This window comes from Chlorocebus sabaeus, chromosome 4 (assembly GCF_047675955.1).
Source record: "Chlorocebus sabaeus isolate Y175 chromosome 4, mChlSab1.0.hap1, whole genome shotgun sequence".
In the NCBI taxonomy this organism is placed as follows: domain Eukaryota; kingdom Metazoa; phylum Chordata; class Mammalia; order Primates; family Cercopithecidae; genus Chlorocebus; species Chlorocebus sabaeus.
The window spans coordinates 42,407,528-42,425,686 of NC_132907.1; the positions used below are offsets into that span (position 1 = coordinate 42,407,528).

At 35.9% G+C, this 18,159-nt stretch overlaps 1 protein-coding gene across 1 annotated transcript in view; it reads right to left on the reverse strand.

Moving 5' to 3' along the window:
• Nucleotides 1-18,159, reverse strand: part of ITGA1 (integrin subunit alpha 1) — a 173,541-nt gene that overhangs the window by 19,822 nt on the left and 135,560 nt on the right. The window contains exons 17-23 of the mRNA XM_007972149.3: nucleotides 16,796-16,932; nucleotides 14,405-14,515; nucleotides 11,708-11,917; nucleotides 9,537-9,617; nucleotides 7,464-7,540; nucleotides 5,037-5,126; nucleotides 3,195-3,297 (exon numbers count right to left, since the gene is read on the reverse strand). Of these exons, the coding sequence (XP_007970340.3) occupies nucleotides 3,195-3,297; nucleotides 5,037-5,126; nucleotides 7,464-7,540; nucleotides 9,537-9,617; nucleotides 11,708-11,917; nucleotides 14,405-14,515; nucleotides 16,796-16,932 (809 nt within the window). The remainder of the gene's footprint in view (nucleotides 1-3,194; nucleotides 3,298-5,036; nucleotides 5,127-7,463; nucleotides 7,541-9,536; nucleotides 9,618-11,707; nucleotides 11,918-14,404; nucleotides 14,516-16,795; nucleotides 16,933-18,159) is intronic.

Here is an 18,159-nt window from a genome sequence, read left to right on the forward strand (position 1 = left end):
CCTTCACAATTCTACCCCCAGCTAGGGCTGCTGTGCCACTGGCTGTTGATAATCTGGTTTTATGAGAGTCAGATTAATTGTCTCCATTCGATTTTATCCACTAACCCAAAATTTCCACTTAGCGTCATGTTCTGCTACCAGTAGTGAGTATAGCTCAGAGGAAAATGTGGGCAGGATGAAGTTCAACAGGAAACTGAACTCACTATCCAGAGGTCTTTGCCTGCTTAGAAGGTGCAACTGAACTGGGACAACCAGGTGCAGTGGTCCCCTTCCCACTGCTGAAGCATAATCTGCAGGCCCGAAGCTTACGGCATCCCTGTGCAGCATCTTTACCTGGGTAGGGAACCCCTTGATCTACATAGACAGATGCAAGGAAAGCCAGTGATCTACCCAACTGAGCCTTCCAGACTGATAGCTCCTCAGATCTGAAGCAATTTCCTGGGTTGGTAAAGATTAAATACATCCTTTAGTCCTGGAATTCCGGGGGTTTCTGACTAGCTGCGCCTGGACCTTTAAACATGCTCCCTAACTTTTATCTTCCTGATTTCCAGTCACATTCTGTTTCCTGATATTCAGTCAGAAATCCTGTGTTCCGTAATTACCATTTTTTTTTTATTAAAATATGTTCCTTGTAGAAACATTGGAAAATACTGAAAATAAACAGAAGATAAAAGTTTCCTATACTTCAACTACCTTGGTACCATTTTAGTGTATGTTACCTGTCTTTACTATTTACATATATGCATATTTATAAAATTTATATCACAATAAAATACAAAGTTTCGTACCCTGTCTGTAAAATGTATTATGCTATAGCATTTTCCTTTAAATGTATAAGTTTATTGAGAATATGATTGTTCATAACAACCACAATATCAATATTGTTGACTATGTGCCACACACTGTGCTCATCTTCTTATACGCATTATTGCCTTTAACCCTGTTAACAACTCCAGGAAGCAGATCCTCTTATTATCTTTGTTTTTTCTATGAGGTAAGAAGGTTGGAATGAAAATTAAGAACTTCTAAGATCACAAAGCTAGTAAATAGCAGCATTATGGTTTCTTACACCAAAATGTGCCTTCCAAAATATTACATAAAGTAGTTGGTGGGACTGTAAACTAGTTCAACCGTTGTGGAAAACAGTGTGGCGATTCCTCAAGGAACTAGAACTAGAAATACCATTTGACCCAGCCATCCCATTACTGGGGATATACCCAAAGGATTATAAGTCATGCTGCTATAAAGACATATGCACACGTATGTTTATTGTGGCACTATTCACAATAGCAAAGACTTGGAATCAACCCAAATGTCCATCAGTGACAGACTGGATTAAGAAAATGTGGCACATGTATACCATGGAATACTATGCAGCCATAAAAAAGGATGAGTTCATGTCCTTTGTAGGGACTTGGATGCAGTTGGAAACCATCATTCTCAGCAAACTATCGCAAGAACAGAAAACCAAACACCGCATGTTCTTACTGATAGGTGGGAATTGAACAATGAGATCACTTGGACACAGGAAAGGGAACATCACACACCAGGGCCTATTGTGGGGAGGGGGAAGGGGGAGGGATAGCATTAGGAAATATACCTAATGTAAATGACGAGTTAATGGGTGCAGCACAGCAACATGGCACAAGTATACATATGTAACAAACCTGCACCTTGTGCACATGTACCCTAGGACTTAAAGTATAATGAAAAAAAAAAAAAGAAAAAAAAATACATAAAGTCTTTCCATTGAATATATGATAATCTCTTCACTAAATATATGATAATTTAAGTAATTTCATTGTGTTAAGTGTTTAGATTGTGCCCATATAATTAGTTTTTAAACTACTATAAATAACATTGTTAAGAACATCCCTGAAATCTTTGTTTCTATCACCAAAAATTTCCTAGGGAAAATTTCTAGCAGTAAACTTACTGAGTTTCACCTTAAAAAAAGTTCTTTTAAAAAACTCCGTTATTCCAATTCTAGAATTTACTTCAGCAAAATAATTGGAGATACACACAAAGTTTTGTGATCAGGAATATTCCTAGCAATGTAATTCATATCAACACTTTAATAAGAGAGAGTACCTATTTCAAATCTGGACCCTAATAAGTTACAATATATAAAGATCTACAACAAAGTCTTTTTGTTTTCTTTCTTTTTTTGCTGAATTTTCGAGTTCAGGGAAAGTGAATGGGGCTGGAGAAATCTGATAAGCCTGAATTCCAAAAATCTATCCTAGAATCCAGTAGAGTGATTGGCATTTATACTAATTTCCAGGGTATATCTTGTCGTAGGAATTCTAGCAAAGAGTACAAATTTTAAAAAACGAAATTAATCTTGGGAGTATGTGCTTATTTATATTTTGTGAGATAACTTTTTTTGGGGGTTGGCAATTCCCAAAGGGATTGAGGATATTTTCATTTATAATTTTGTTGCATTATCTCATACTTTTGAATACATATTTAATCCATTATTTGAATTGTGTTCTCTTTTTTCTTTGAGTAATTTTAACTTGAGTCCGTGTCAGTAACTAGCCATTACCTAAAATAAAATTCCATGATTGTTTGCCATAGTGGTTAGGAAGAGTTTGTTATGAAGGATTTAAAAGGAAAAATAAACGTAATAGAAAGCATCACTTAAGGAGGTGGTAGTACCAACATGAGTGATTGATAGTGCAATGCATGTGAAAGGCAACAATAAGGAGAACATGATACATATTTATTTGTTGCGTAAAAAAATTTGCCAAGACAATTGTGATGACAAATTTCTGATATAGTCATAATTAATGAAAACGTACTTTTTTCAGTCAAACTGGAAAAATAATGCAAGTAAAGTCTACAGGTTTACTGGTAGCATCTATCTAGTTCCATAGTTTATATTTTTTTCTAGAAAGCCATTCTAATGGTATGTCATTTTGAGGAAATTAGAGACTTAGATCTCTAAATTGATTTGAAAATATAATTATCACAAATTTAAACATTCAGTGGAATTACAAAGAAAAACATAAATGGAAAATTATAATTATATATAATATGCTTATATTTATATTTATGAAATTATAAAGAAAATATGCTGGAATATAGAGACTAAACATTGAAGGAACATGTTTTTATGCATCTGTTAATACTTTAATTTATATATTTACAAATAACTCCATTAGAATACTATTTTAGAGGTAATTTCTTACCAGGTAGAAGATATTAATTTCATTTCCAATGTCCTCCGTAGAATTAATAACTTCAGGGACTGTCTCATTGGCAGCAATTGAAATGTGGTATTCACTTGCAGAGCTTAAAAGAATTAATTAGAAGAAGAAAAATAAAACATAATAAAGTTTAACTTTTATTTGGCTTCATTATTTTCTTTCTCCATATCATGTAATTCCACAAAAATATTTGTAGGGATTTAAAATCACAGGGGAATTCATTCACCTTGAAAGCTAAAATTAAATCTTTGAGGAGAGTGAAAAGGACTATATAATTTAGTTCAATAGTCACTGATGCTTATTTGTCCCCAAAATGCTAGAATACGAGTTTTAAAAGTTAAAATTTCATTGTTAACAAGTGAAAAATTTCCATCAATTCACTAATACCATTTATACCTACTGAAAAATGAAGTTAAAATGTAATGCTGAATTATAAATAGATTTAAAATTTTTGCCATTTCATAATTTAAAGTCCTATATTTACTGCTAAACTTAAAAGTTCAATCTTCTCCACACAGTCACCATCTTCTTTGGATGAACTTGGTAGAGTAAAATAGCATGTTTTTAAGCAGCACTTCAGTCAAGGGAAGACAAAAATATTTTTAAGTGTTTGCCAAAATTTGATTTTAAGTAAATGGAAAACTCTCGGGGAAAAGTCAGTGCATCAATAGAAGTGCATACAGAAAAATAGAAAACAGCCAACAGGATTTAAAGGCTGAGAAATATTAGCACAATCTATATGTATATCCTATAATCATGCCATTTTTGTAGTCTCCAGTTAGTACAGAGAGAGTGCCATAGATAATAAATAAAGCCAGAAGGAAGATATTGAATGTTCCCAATGCAAAAAAAGATAAATGTTTGAGATGATGCATGTTCTAATTACCCTATTTAATTGCTATATATTACGTGCATCACAACATCTCCAAGCACCTTATAAGTATGTACAATTGTTATGTGTCAATTTAAAATAGTTTTCAAATTAAAAGAAAAAAAAAAAAAAGCATGTGAAATGGTTTAAACTAACACTTCCTGAATATATAACCTTGGGTAAATTAGCCTCTCTGAACCTCAAATTCTTCAACTGGAAAATGGAGATAGCAGTTGTATTTGAACCATAGCATTATCATGAGGATCAGATAAGACAGAACACAAAGGCTCAATAAATGTTAGCCACCATTATTAAAAAATTAATAAAATGATAAGACTTTTAGAATAAACCAACTTGCCAATGATTCTTATACTTTATATATACATTGCACATGTTTATTTAGCAAAAGCTTAGAGTTCTGCTTAAGCAGGGAAAATTATAGAGAGAAAGTTTGTTAACATGGTTTGTGTTTGGATAGATAAGACGTTCTTAAGAGAAAGAATGGTTTATGAATGGTGGAAGAAATAAACAGTTCTTATCAATGAGAAATGCTTTAATCTTGTGTGTCCAGATTGAGAAGACTGATCAGCTTCCACAGGATGAGAACAATGACCAAGAAATATGCTGGTGGCCTCTAAGAAAATACTGCGTTTTGTGTAGGATTTTTGGGTCTTCAACTTGCATTCAGGAGTTAATGCTGGACAGCGAATGCAATCTGGAATCACTAACACCTAACATTTTGGGTTATGCATTAGGATGCATGAGAATTACCTGGAAGGCCTGTTTAACCCCGTCCTCCGAGTTTCTGATTCGGTAGGTTTCGGGTGGGGCCAGAGAATTTGCCTAACAAGTTTCCAGGAGATGCTGATGCCCTTGGACAGCCAGGGACCACACTTTTCAGAACCACTGGGTTAATAGAAAGGCATCAACATAAAAATGCAGTTTTCTCTTACCTGTAAAACTGTAGTCCAACTTCATATTTTACCGGGATAGAAATGTTTACTACATTATCAGAAAGGGTTTCAGGAGGTTCTTCACTGTCGCTAGAAAATACACAGCACATTCAGACAAACCATTAAAATCTTGACTATTTAGAGATATTTCTAAGTGTTTGAAAGAGAAGCTTGTCCTGGCAACTAAATAAAAGCATCTAAGAGTATAATTTTTAATTATTTTTTAAATTGGGGTGAAGAAGGAGATCAGAAATGATTGGTATGGTTGAAAGTTCCCAAGTTGATTCTGATGTGCAACTAGAGTTGACAATCACACTGACTTACGTTTTTCAAAATTTTATGACAATAATGATGAGAATCCCTGGATTTAATTGTTAAAATACAGAGATTACTGGGCTTCCCTTAGAAATGTGGATGTAGAGGTTCCAACTTGGGGCCCAGGAATTTTTGTTTTTAACCACATATCTACCCCCAGGTGATTCTTATTTATCACAGATGAGGACTTAGCAAAGATAAGTGATTAGGGTCACACAGCTGAGAGTAAATCTAAAATCTTTTGTTTTCTTCTTTAATAGTCTTTCTATACTAAGTACTTGATGATCATATTATTTGTTAAGCACTGATTTATTCCTTTGACTTTGGTTATCACTTTAATTATATATTATGTAAACACATGTATATATGTGTATACACACATATACATACTTCCTCGTATTAGAAAGCACATACAGATGATACAATGAGTAATGAACACTGGCTCCGGGGCCAGAGAATGGGATTGTTCTTGGACACTGGTACATGTTGGTCAAATTACTTATCTGTCTTTGCCTTGGTTTCTTCATCTATAAAATGGGATATTAAATGAGTAATAAATGATGATTAAATGAGTAATAAGTATAAAGTGCTTAAGACTGTGCCTAGGACATAGGAAATATTCAGTGTTAGCTTTCATTATTACTATCACACATACCCCTCCGCCAACTGACCAAGCACCTAACATATTGTCTCACAGAATGGGCATAAGAGTACTTTTTAATGACTCTGGTTATTCCCAAATGTGTAAAGTGGCTCAGAAGCAGCAGGACAGAGAAAGCAAGCATGCTGCCTTGGATTATAGGTATTTGTGTGACTCAGCTCTTAGCGTGAATGGTCCCCTTTTCTCTCACCCATTCCACACAGAGCCTTCCTAAATCAGTCTCCATAAGCAGCAGCTCTGTACAGATGACTTTACCTCTCAGAAACTTTACTGGCTTTTCACAGTCTGTTCAATTCAGAAATAATACCTTGACTGACATTCAGTGCCTAGCGTAATATGATAGAATGCACACTTCCTGCTTATTTTCATTGCTACTTTATGTATTCTTTATATTTCAGCTAAAATTGATAACCTTTTTAATTAAGCTATATATTTTGCCTGAAATGCTCCACCTAGTGCTATTCACTGACCTCTCTGTGAAAGGCTGTCTACCCTTCAACGTCTTTCCCAATTATAATTTCCTTGATAAAGCTTTCTTGGGTTCCCATTGCCAAGTAGATATTATTTCAGCTTCCAGTAATTTTCTGACACAGCTTTATATCTCTATAATGGATTGTTTTTATTCTATCCCAGGTTACAATAATTTTATACTGGTCTCAACCCCCTACTGTAATACTTACCTTATGTAATTTTTATATTCCTTACAGTGACTAATTCAATATCAGTGACTGATTCAATATCTTGTGCATAATAGTTGTCAAATAAATGTTTGTTGAGTTGACTTAACATACAGAATTAATTAATCCATTAATTCATTTCTCCAATTTATTCATTTAGTCTACATCTATGTAGTGATTATAATATGGCAGGCACAATGCTAGTCACTGTGAATAAAACAGTAAAAGACACCATCTGACTGGAGACAGGTCAGTGGATAAATACAATTGGAAGAAAGACCACTATTTCACTTTCCTTATTGGGCCTTTGCTGTTGTTATTCTGTGTGTTCTATGATACCTTTCAGAAGTTCTGACTGATTTGAATAAAGTATATTAAATTACAAAAGGATATCACAAAACTTTAAGTCCATCTAATGATTCATTTGACCTCGATGGGCAGTCAGTGAAAGTTTTTACATTATCAGTAAATTTTTTATGAATTTAAATGCAATTTGGCAGATATAAATGATATGTGATTATGGTATCTTCTATAGCTCATTGATTTAATCTAGTTAGGTGAATCTAGTTAGGTGAATTAAATGAAAATTTCTTTATTTTACTAATTATTCATAAGGGTGTTTTTGTGAAGCAAAGTGGCTAATTGCCTTCTGCTTCTACTGATCTCCTACAACCTGGAAGAAACTGTCAGTGAGTTTATAGAGCAAAATATTCAAAATACACAGAAGCAGCGATATACATTCATATACGTATATTTATACACATGTAAACCCACCTTGTTGCATTTAAATAAATGGTCACATTTTCCAAGAGATAGGATGTGTTAAATTGAAACAATATTTTGAAAGTTACCTATAAAATAAAAATAAGTCTTTAGTAACAGATAAGAAATTGTTTACTTTGACTAAAATATTCAATTTCCCAAATGACATTACCTAAACTCAAATTATGAAGTTATTTGAGAAACATTGTCTTATAAAATGAAACGTTATTGTATCTCAAAAATAGAATAATATATAATATACACTTTTTTCAATGTGAATGTGTACCATGTTTTACATATTGCTATGATGTGAATGTTTCCCCTCAAAATTCATGTGTTGAAACCTAAACACCAATGTGATGATATTAGGTGATGGGGCCTTTGGGCAGCTGATGAGATCATAAGGGCAGAGCCTGCATGAGTGGGATGAGTACCCTTGTAATAGGGGACTCAGGAAGCTGCCTCCCTGCTTCTGCTATCTGAGGATGCATTGAAAAGACGTCTTCTATGAAGCATGAAATGGGCCCTCACCAGACACTGGATCTATCAGTGCATTTACCTTGGACTTCCCAGCTTCCAGAACTGTGAGAAATAAACTTCTGGTTTATAAGCTACTCAGTTTACAGTATTTAGTTATAGCAGCCAGAATAGACTAAGAAACATGTTAAATAAAATGTCTAGGAGGTCACTGGTTTGGACTGAGCTCTTGCTCTAGGCCCAACAGACTAAATAATGCTTAAATTCCACACCATAAAGCCGAAATTGAATCACTTGTCTGAATTTTTGAGAGATGAGGAAAGTGAGAGATAATCATCAAATCCCCAGTCAAGCCAGTTTCAGACAGCATGATAAGAAAATCCCCTCTACTTTCACTTTTACAAGGAAAATAACTTTGAAATGACCAATCAACTTTTCGTTCTGTTTCTGCTTTCTTTAGACCTTTTCTGTCTGTAAAGCCAACATCCTCTCCTCAGCTCTTCCATCACTCATTTTATTTTACAGAATAAGGTGTTGCCTGATTCTAGAACTGCAAATAAAAGTCAATTAATATTTGGAAACTAAATTCATTCCATAGAAAAAGAAAGTAGATTAGTGGTTGCCTGGGATTGGGAGAAAGGCTGTTGAGGAAAATCAGAGTGACTGCCAATGCATATGTGGTTTCTTTGTGGTGTGTGAAAATGTTCTAAACTCAATTGTCATAATGACTGTACAATTTGTAATTTGGTGAATGTACTAAAATCCAATGAAATACACACTTTGAATGAGTGAACTCTATGCTACATGAATTATATCTCAATAAGGCAATTGGTTTTTAAAAAGAGAGAGATGGAAGGAGAATTTCTGAATTAAGTTCTACACCAATCTATTTGAAGCATTCTTTTTCTTGAAGGCCAGAGACACCTACTACCTAGGAGACTCCAATAACAGAATCTCCCAGCTCCATTTTATGAGATATGTTATCTAATATAAATTAGATATGTTACATAGTATAAACTTTAAATCTTGTCTTGGTGTTTGAGTTTGCCTGTGTGAGAAGTGTTACAAGGTTGTTACAATATGTTTCTGTTATTTATAAATTGCCTGGTATAACGTATTGTGTACCTTATACCTTGTACAAAATACCTTATACCAGGCAATTTATAAATAACAGAAATATTTTTCTCACAGTTCTGAGGGTTGGGAAGTCCAAGATCAAGGCACCAACAGATTCAGTGTCTGGAAACACCCAGTTCTTATAGATGGTACCTGCTATGTGTTCTCGAATGGTAGAAGGGATGAGCAGTCTCCCTCAAGCCTCTCTTATGAGGGCACTAATCCCTTATGGGAGCTCCACCCTCTGGACCTAATGACTTCCTAAAGGCCTCATCTTTTACTACTATCACATTGGGGATTAAGTATTAACATACGAATTTTGTTGGGGCACAAACATTCCGACCATAGCATATTCCAATCTGTCACAATTTTGAACTGAACATTTTTCATCTGTATTATCCTAAACTACCATTGGAAGGATTTATATGTTTGCCTTTGCACATACTACTTTTCATATTCAATTTCCACATGTATTTTGTATAATCTGCTCACCATCTCTCCTTTTCTCAGGAAGGGATATCCAACTTTACATGTGATATTATGATTGGATTCACAACTGTCTTTTTGGATAGCCTAGGAAGAGAAAGTAAACAGAATCAGAGCGGACAAGCAGCTGAAATACTGAAACGTGTTCTTTCAGAATTTTCCCAGATGTGTCTTGGTGACTGCCTTGCCAATATTTTTGTCTTGATTTAGCTGAAAGAGGCACAGAATTCTGGGACCAGCTGTTCTACACTCATGGAAATTCTAAAACACCACTTGTGGGTGCCTGAAAGACAAAGCATATCTCACAATCCTGCCTACATCTTCAGTTTTAAAATGGAAGTACTAATAGCACCCCCCTCACAGGGTGATTGCGGTGGCTGCATAAAATAATCCACACACCCAAGACTGGCACAGAGCAGCCTTCATTGAATGTCAGTCATTGGAGGAGTTTAGTGCAGTGGATAAGAGCTTAGGCTCTGACCCATGACCACCAGAATTTAAACCCTGACTGCACCAATGTTAGCTTTATCCTTGTTAAGATTCCTCACCTCTCTCGGACTGATTTTCTTTCAAGTGGTTTAGTCACATACTCTATTTTGTGCAATTTAAAATGCCATTGAACATGAGATACGCCATTATTTTTACATACCCATAAGAAGGAAAAATAACACTGTCAGGTAAATAGACATGTTATCAATTGTAAAATGCAATTACAAGAATGTTAAAACAGGAAAAAAAGGTTTTAGCTTCGCATCTCTGCAGTACAGTCATATCTACTTACAAAATAATTAATTAAAATTAAATAAGTGAAATCCTTAGAACAGGGCCTAAAACGTGATGTGACTCAATAAATGGTTGCCATCGTTATTACCGTTATTGTTAATATACACAGAAGAGATGCATTGTCAGATTTTTAGCTATGCCTCTCTGCCAGGCCATTAAATCAGCTAAGGAGGATATAGGCAATAGTTCTTAATAGAGACTAAATTTGTGGTAATATTTTCCCCAAGATTACTTTGTACATTTATATTTATAATTTTAATAATTATTATTATTTTTTGAGACACAGTCTTGTTCTCTCTCTGTCACCCAGGCTGGAGTGCAGTGGAGCAATCTCGGCTCACTGAAACCTCCGCCTCCCAGGTTCAAGCAATTCTCCTGCCTCAGCCTCCCGAGTAGCTGGGACTACAGGCGCATGACACCATGCCTTGCTAATTTTTTGTATTTTTAGTAGAGAGGGGGTTTCACCGTGTTAGCCTGGATGGTCTCAATCTCCTGACTTCATGATCCGCCCGCCTCAGTCTCCCAAAGTGCTGGGATTACAGGCATGAGCCACTGTGCCCAGCCTATAATTAATATTCTTAATTGAATCCAAAATATAGTAATACAGGACATTATTTTTAGGTTTGTCTTAGTCATCATGTCTCTAAGTGACATTCTAATAGATAGAGAGAAATGTCCGTGAAATCTGAGTTTACAGAAAGTAGACAATAGTGTTTTAATACTACATATAATATTAATGAGTGCATTGTTTTTAATATGAATTGTATGTAATATTAATTAATATAAATATACACAAAATTTTAACTCAGTTGGATTCATTTGGAGATCAGAATTAAAAGCAAAGTTCAAATTTGGAAACGCTGATTACCTCTGATATAGCATCTTACACAGATTAATATAGTTTTTTTGCCAACATAATAAAAGAAACTTCTGTTACGAATCAATAAGACACAGTTATTTAATACAAGTATCTTGCCAAAGTAAGGACTTTGCATAGAAAGGGATATATGACATCTTGATTTTCCTGCAGGTAAAATTGTTTTGCTCAACACAGAGGGAACTCTCTGTACCTCTGTTAAACTGTTTTGGCTTTTATTGTTGTTGTTTTCCTTGACTCCGTTTCAGTTTCAGTGGTTTCAGGATTTTATAAAACATACAATTTTTATACATGAGCTATCCTTTCCTCATACAGAATCTAAGAAAAGGCATACAATTTGAATAAACAAAACTTTTTTAAAAAGCTTAATACTTACACCATTGGTGAGGACTAATGTAAAAAATTCCTTCTATTCTTTTAAAATCAATCTAATAAAAGCAATTATCTCAGTAGCATGAAAAGTAGGCTCGGTAAATGACTGTTAAGAGAATAAATAAATGAAAAACTAAAAGTTTACCTCAATTCCTGAAAAAACTAGATTTGGAGAATAATGCACTATTGTCCTGGTGTTGTAGGCACTGTCCTTTGTATTTTTGATTGTGAGGCTAACATTGAACTTATCATTCTGGGACCGGACAATTAGCAGGTCCTTTTCTGTGGTGGCTACATGCAGGCTGAGGTCCGAGATACATTTTTCCTTGTTTCCACAATCTTTGGCAAAAGGAATCTGAAATGATGACAGGAAAGAATTTTTCAAAATTTAGCTACGCATTATTGAAAATTACCCATCAATTTGTGTAACAAAAATGGCATACAGCCAAAGTAAGTTAAGCAACTCATAAAGAAAATTTCCCTGCAAAAATCTTAAGGGATTTTATATTTATCCCTATAATTTAAAGGGGAGAAGAATAAACATTTACTTACGAATGTAAATTGTGCTAATCCTTTTAAGAATGAACAATTTTCATGGGTGCTTTGTACTGGCTTTTGTCTACCAGGGAAGGGCAGTTTTGAAATACAAAGTCAAGTACTGCAAGATCTAAATCTATTCAACTCTAATTATGAGATTTTTCTCTTAAAATCAATCAAATACTTAGGAACGTCATAAAGCTCAGTTGAGAGGGTGGAAAACGGTCAAGCCACAAATCTAGGCGTTTCACTTGATTCTTCTTCACTGACAGCCTCTCCACCACCACCATAAGTAACTCACCAAGCCCTGTCCATTCTACTCCTCTTCTAAATATCTCTCCAATCCTTTCTTGCTTTTGCATTCCCACCACCATCTCTCGCCCAAGCATTCTCATTTCCTCCCCGAACTAAAGTAATAGCTTCCCACTGGGCTCCCACATCCACCTGTTTCCCTCCAACCACTCTTCACTCTGCTGCATCCTCTCCCGTGATTGAACCAAATAAAAAGCTTCAAAACACCGCGCTGCTCTTTCAAAAGTTTAGAATTTGTGCAGTGGCACCAAGTCCCCAATGACATGGCCCCTGCCTTTATCTCCAGCCTCACCTCACATCCCCTCCTTTCTTGCTCTTTAGTGTCAGTCACACTAGCGAGTGTCATTGTTCCCTTCATGCTCAGGACTTTCACACTTAGCATCCCCTCTGCTCCCCAAACTCCCCTAAATAGGGTGGAAATCGCCCTACCCTTCAGGGCTCCACTGAAATGGCACAACTTCAGGAGGGCTCTCCTGACTTCCCAGCCTAGGTGGAAGTTCCTGTAGAGCTCTGAAATCCTCCTCCATAGCATACACTCTAATTACTACTTAATACCTGTTTCCAGTGTTAGACGGTAAGTTCCAACGCCTGGTGTGTATAAGATAATCAATATATCTGGTAGGAAGGAAGAGAGAGTGGAAGAGAGGTGTATGGGGAAAAAGAATTCCCCATCCCTAACGTCTCCTCCACCGGAGCCACACTAGTGACACCCTCCCTCTTCTCTCCCCTCACTCACTCTCAGGGGTGGCACATGGACTCTACCTTTGGGAACAGGAACTAAGTGAACACAACTCAGTCCCCTTCTCTCGTTTCTATTCTCAGAGCAGCTGTGTACCCACAGGAAGCACACATTTGGCTCTACTCCATCTGACAAGTTTTACAAGGTGGGCTCCATGAAGAAGGACAGAGATGGATCAGCACTGCTGATGATGTAGGTGGTTATCCGTGGTCCAAGTCAACGCTTCAGTGTGACGACTGTCTTTATACCTAAACCATATACTGCAATCCAGTGCTAATTAGAATAACAGGGGAGATTTCTTTCCATTGGTCCTAAATTCAAGCGAAGTGAAAATGAGTGTCATCTATTAGTTTTCTTAAACTCCAATGAGTGTCATTTATTAGTTTTCTTAAACTCCAACAATAGGAAATTAGAAGGATTGGGAAAAGTCCAGAAAAGCCTAATTCTTTTTTAAAACATTTCAAATTGATTTAGGGTTATGTGTGCATGTGTTTCAAGATTTTCCTAATGTTACCAGGGCAAACCTGGAGATATGGCTGAGAAAGTTCATTATTTTCTTAAACAGCATATTTTGTTCATTATTTTGTTACACAGTAGAGAGTTCATTATTTTGTTCATTATTTTGAGAAAGTTCATTATTTTGTTACACAGTAGAGAGTAGAGAAAGTGCATTTTTTTAAGCAGTTTTTTTTTTTTTTTTTTTTTTTTTTTTCTGTTCTATTTATTGGTAGGTAAGCTTTCTGAAAAACAACTGCAGATGGCCTGAGAGCTTCAGGACCCTTTGCCAATTACCAGAGGAAGATAAAGCCATTGAGAAAATGGAGCAAACAAGAACCAGCAACTCCTTGTTACCTTTAGATCATTAACATGTCATTATAGGGCTAAAGTCCCTGCCGTAGAAGAAAATGGCCACAATTTCTTGAACATATGTTGTATAAGGAAGCATGTTTATGATCTGTACTTGTATATCTGGCGTTTCTCTGTGGACATGCTTACATATACCTCCCTGTCCCACATCTAACTCCTTAAAATTCCCCAGGTTTTCACAGCTTGAGGAGAAGGAGGTCTTTAGAGCAAGAGCTCACTCTTTCTCCATTCCTGACTAGGAATAAAACCTGCTTGCCTTTTTTTTCTTTCTTCCAGTTGGTTGTTCTTTCTTTGTGATCAATGCAGAGTAGTGAAAAAACACAATTTACTAGTGACACTAAAATATTCACAAGTTGGTATTTTGCATTTTAAAGAAATCCGACTTACATATTCATGTACTGAGTTCGGTAGAGAATCATCAAGAACAGGCCCATTTTCTGGATCGGTAAGATTAAAGTCCAACGTTATTCTCACAGAGTCCTGAAAGTCATGCTTGTCCTAGAGGGTGAAACACAATATATCATTGGTATCATATTTACCAGGTGTTCTGATCTTGTTATGCCTCCTTATTCTGTCCCCAAGGGTCAGGCTTACTGCAACATTTTTGTGCATCTAATCTGACATAAGATTTCATCAGGCTTTTGCTTTCCTGGAGAGGGATTGGCATTCTGACAAGGGGCATAGGGAAATGTGGAGGTTTCAGAGTATGACCTGTTGACTCACTTCCAGCTCCTCAGAGGGCCTTGTTGTGTCAACATACGAGCTACCTGCATGACAGTGTAGTTTTTCTTGAGACTTCAAGCCAAAGATCATTATGTAACACTTCTGGGAACATTTCCTACCTTCAGAAGGGCAAACATTCCATAAAATGAGTTACATTTCATTAATATAATATGTACCTAGAGCTATAAGTTTTTTTTTTTTTTTTTTTTGAGACAGAGTCTCTCTCTGTCACCCGGGCTGGAGTACAGTGGCGCAATCTCAGCTCACTGCGACCTCCACTTTCCAGGTTCGAGTGATTCTCCTGCCTCAGCCTCCCGAGTAGCTGGGATTACAGGCAGGCGCCACCACACCCAGCTAATTTTTGTGTTTTTAGTATAGATGGAGTTTCACCATGTTGGCCAGGCTGGTCTCGAACTCCTGACCTCAGGTGATCCACTCACCTCGGCCTCCCAAAGTGCTGGGATTACAGGCGTGAGCCACTGCGCCCAGCCAAGACTTTTATAATGTAAAATTATTTGGAAAGGATGTGAATATGATTAATATTATTAACATGCCACCAATAACAATAATCATTTGTAGTATTCAAAATTATGAGCTTTATATATGTTATTGCAAATTATTTCAACAGTCCTCTAAGATGAGTAACTATTATTGTCCTTATTTTATAGATGAAAGACTGAGCCTCTAAGAGAACAAACAACTTTGCCAAAGTCTCTCAGAATGTGGAACATTTGGGATACAAATTCTACACTGGCCGACTCCAGAACAAATTTCAAAGCGCTTATTCCAAACTCCAAAACAATTTTGGAAATGTTGAAAATATTTCAGTCCTTTAAACACCAGTGCCTAGACAGAGCTTAGACACTGAATTTGTGGACAAACATAGACTGAGATGATTTTCAGCAGGTTGGAGGCAATGCCATATCTGGTTTCATACCCCTTCAAATTTTATCCACATTTGAATTCCTAAGTGTTCCGTTCTGGTGAACTAAATAGGAGGGGCAACTCCAGTGTTACTTTATCAAATAATAGATTGATCTTGGTGCTGACAGAATAAGCTTCATGATAAGTATCATGAAGCGTATCAACATGAAAATCACTGAGGAAGAACAAATGTGGCACAAAAGGATGCACATTTTCTGTCACTCCCCTGCCCCTAACTACAATTTTCAGAATACAGACTATGAATATATCAGTAATACAGAAATAAGTCAGAAGTGGGAAAATTGGCCTGGTTCCTTTAAAGCTCCAAGTTCACCATCAAATCTCTAAGTCTTAATGTCAGTTACTAAAATCAGTTTCCTCATTACCTTCATGCTGCTTCTTAATTTTATCACTCTCATGTACACTTTAAGAAAATGTCGAGGAAACTCCTGCCCTCTGTTGGGAACATTCCCCATCTACACAATGTCCCAACAAAACACATTTTAAATGGTTCACACTGGCTTACCAGCCATCTCTCAAGATTAATAGTTTGCTTTCCAAACCTCCCTCATCCACTAAAATTAAAACAAAAAACAAAACAAAAAAACCCGAAGTAGCACAAAGCCTACAGATGATAGAAAATAGCAGATAATTTTCCCCTTTGCTCTAAAGTCAAACAGCGAGATATATAGTTACATGAATCCCAGAAAGCGTACAGCCCAGCAGTCTGCCCCCCAGAGCAGTCATTCACTTATCACCCACAACTGACAGACAAAGCCCACAGAAATTCAATGTTTTCAAGTTGAAGGAATAAATGAATGAATGAAAGAAATGAAGACACGAGTAAGGTTTCTTGTCAACTAGAACACTGTGTCTTTTTCTGCCGTTCCATACTATATGGATGTCACAACGCAGACAGGGAAGACTAGAGATAGTTTTACAAGTATTTGGAAATGAGAAAATTAGACTTGCGATTTTATGATAAAAATGAACAAACAAGATAAAATTTCCTTTATGACATCATAAGTGCATTTTGAAATAAAACAGTAAGAATTCAATTGACTTGAAATAAGACATCTCTACTATATTCTTGATTTGGAATAAGGCAGCTACGATATATGATTTACTTGCCAACATGTAGAAGGAGTGCTTAGTGCATTCTGATTTTCGAACTGTGATGTTCCTTTGAACTTTTCTCTCTTGAGTTCCAGAGAAAAAACTTCGTGATATTTGCCTTAGTGAATCTAAGGTGACACGGTACTGCAAATCTACAAAAATTTTAAAAAATAATTGATGGAAATATTTAATTGAAGTGATTCTCATATTGTACAGATTATTAAATTAGCATTATAGAAAAATCTCTTTGGCAATCAATTGAGAAAGATTCTATTGTTCAGCATATCCACACTATAATAACAATGGTATTAGCAGTCATAAAGATAACCTTGAGGAACTCTATAGAACTGCTCTCTGAGTTCACTGTGCTTTCAGTGTTTAACTACATTTATTGTTTATAATTCTTATACACACATGCACACCTGCCTATCATCTAATTTCCAGACCACCACAGTAATTATTATATTTTCACTTAAAATATTCCTTTTAACTTTAGAAATGTTGGAACCCTGTTAGAATATTGATTATGTTATATTTCAATAGAGGCAAAAATATACATTAGTTACTTGTTTACAAATATATACATTTTAATCTATTTATGTATAAAAGGACATTATCTCAGCTTATGTTCAAGCCACTATTAAGGTTCAATAAAATAAGCGTACCACAATAAAGAAAATAAGTGAAATCTTACACTTCATATGAAGGCTACAATAATCCTTATTTGATCACTTAGTTACTTTGCAAAAATTAAGTAAGACTGAAATAAAGTTACATATAAAACGCAAAAGTCATTACTTTATATTCCTATACCTCATTGATCTTTCTAGTCAGGAGGCTATTTCAGAGCATATACATGCACATATGGAACAAATCAAGGAAAACAGATTTTAAGGATTAATGGTTTTTCTCATTCTGCTTATATTTGGTTACAGAGTAAATTTTTCTTCTGCAGTCAATGGTCTTTATAGCTTTGATTCGAGCATATTTCAACATCATTAAAAACCTGCCTTAGAAAGTGGAGAACAAAGGGAGGACGAGGAAGTACAGGCTGACCTGATGCACCTGAGAACACACACGCACAGCAAGTCTGACTCTCAGAAACTAGGGTCACCTCAGTGGAGCAAAGGATCTCAGAAATGTGGGAATGGTGAAGCATTCGGGTTCTCTGCAATACCAGTCTTTCCCAGGAGGGGGCAAGAGAAGGGAGAGAAAATTCTTCGCAGAAACCCACAGGGAAGAAAACTGGGCCCATTTGGGACCCAATTTCTAAACTCTACCTCTGAATCGGTATTTTTTTCTTAAGCTTCTGATTGTACATAGTAAGTAGGAGAGCCAGGCAGACACTATGCAGTGTTGAGGGCGCTGCATACAAACAT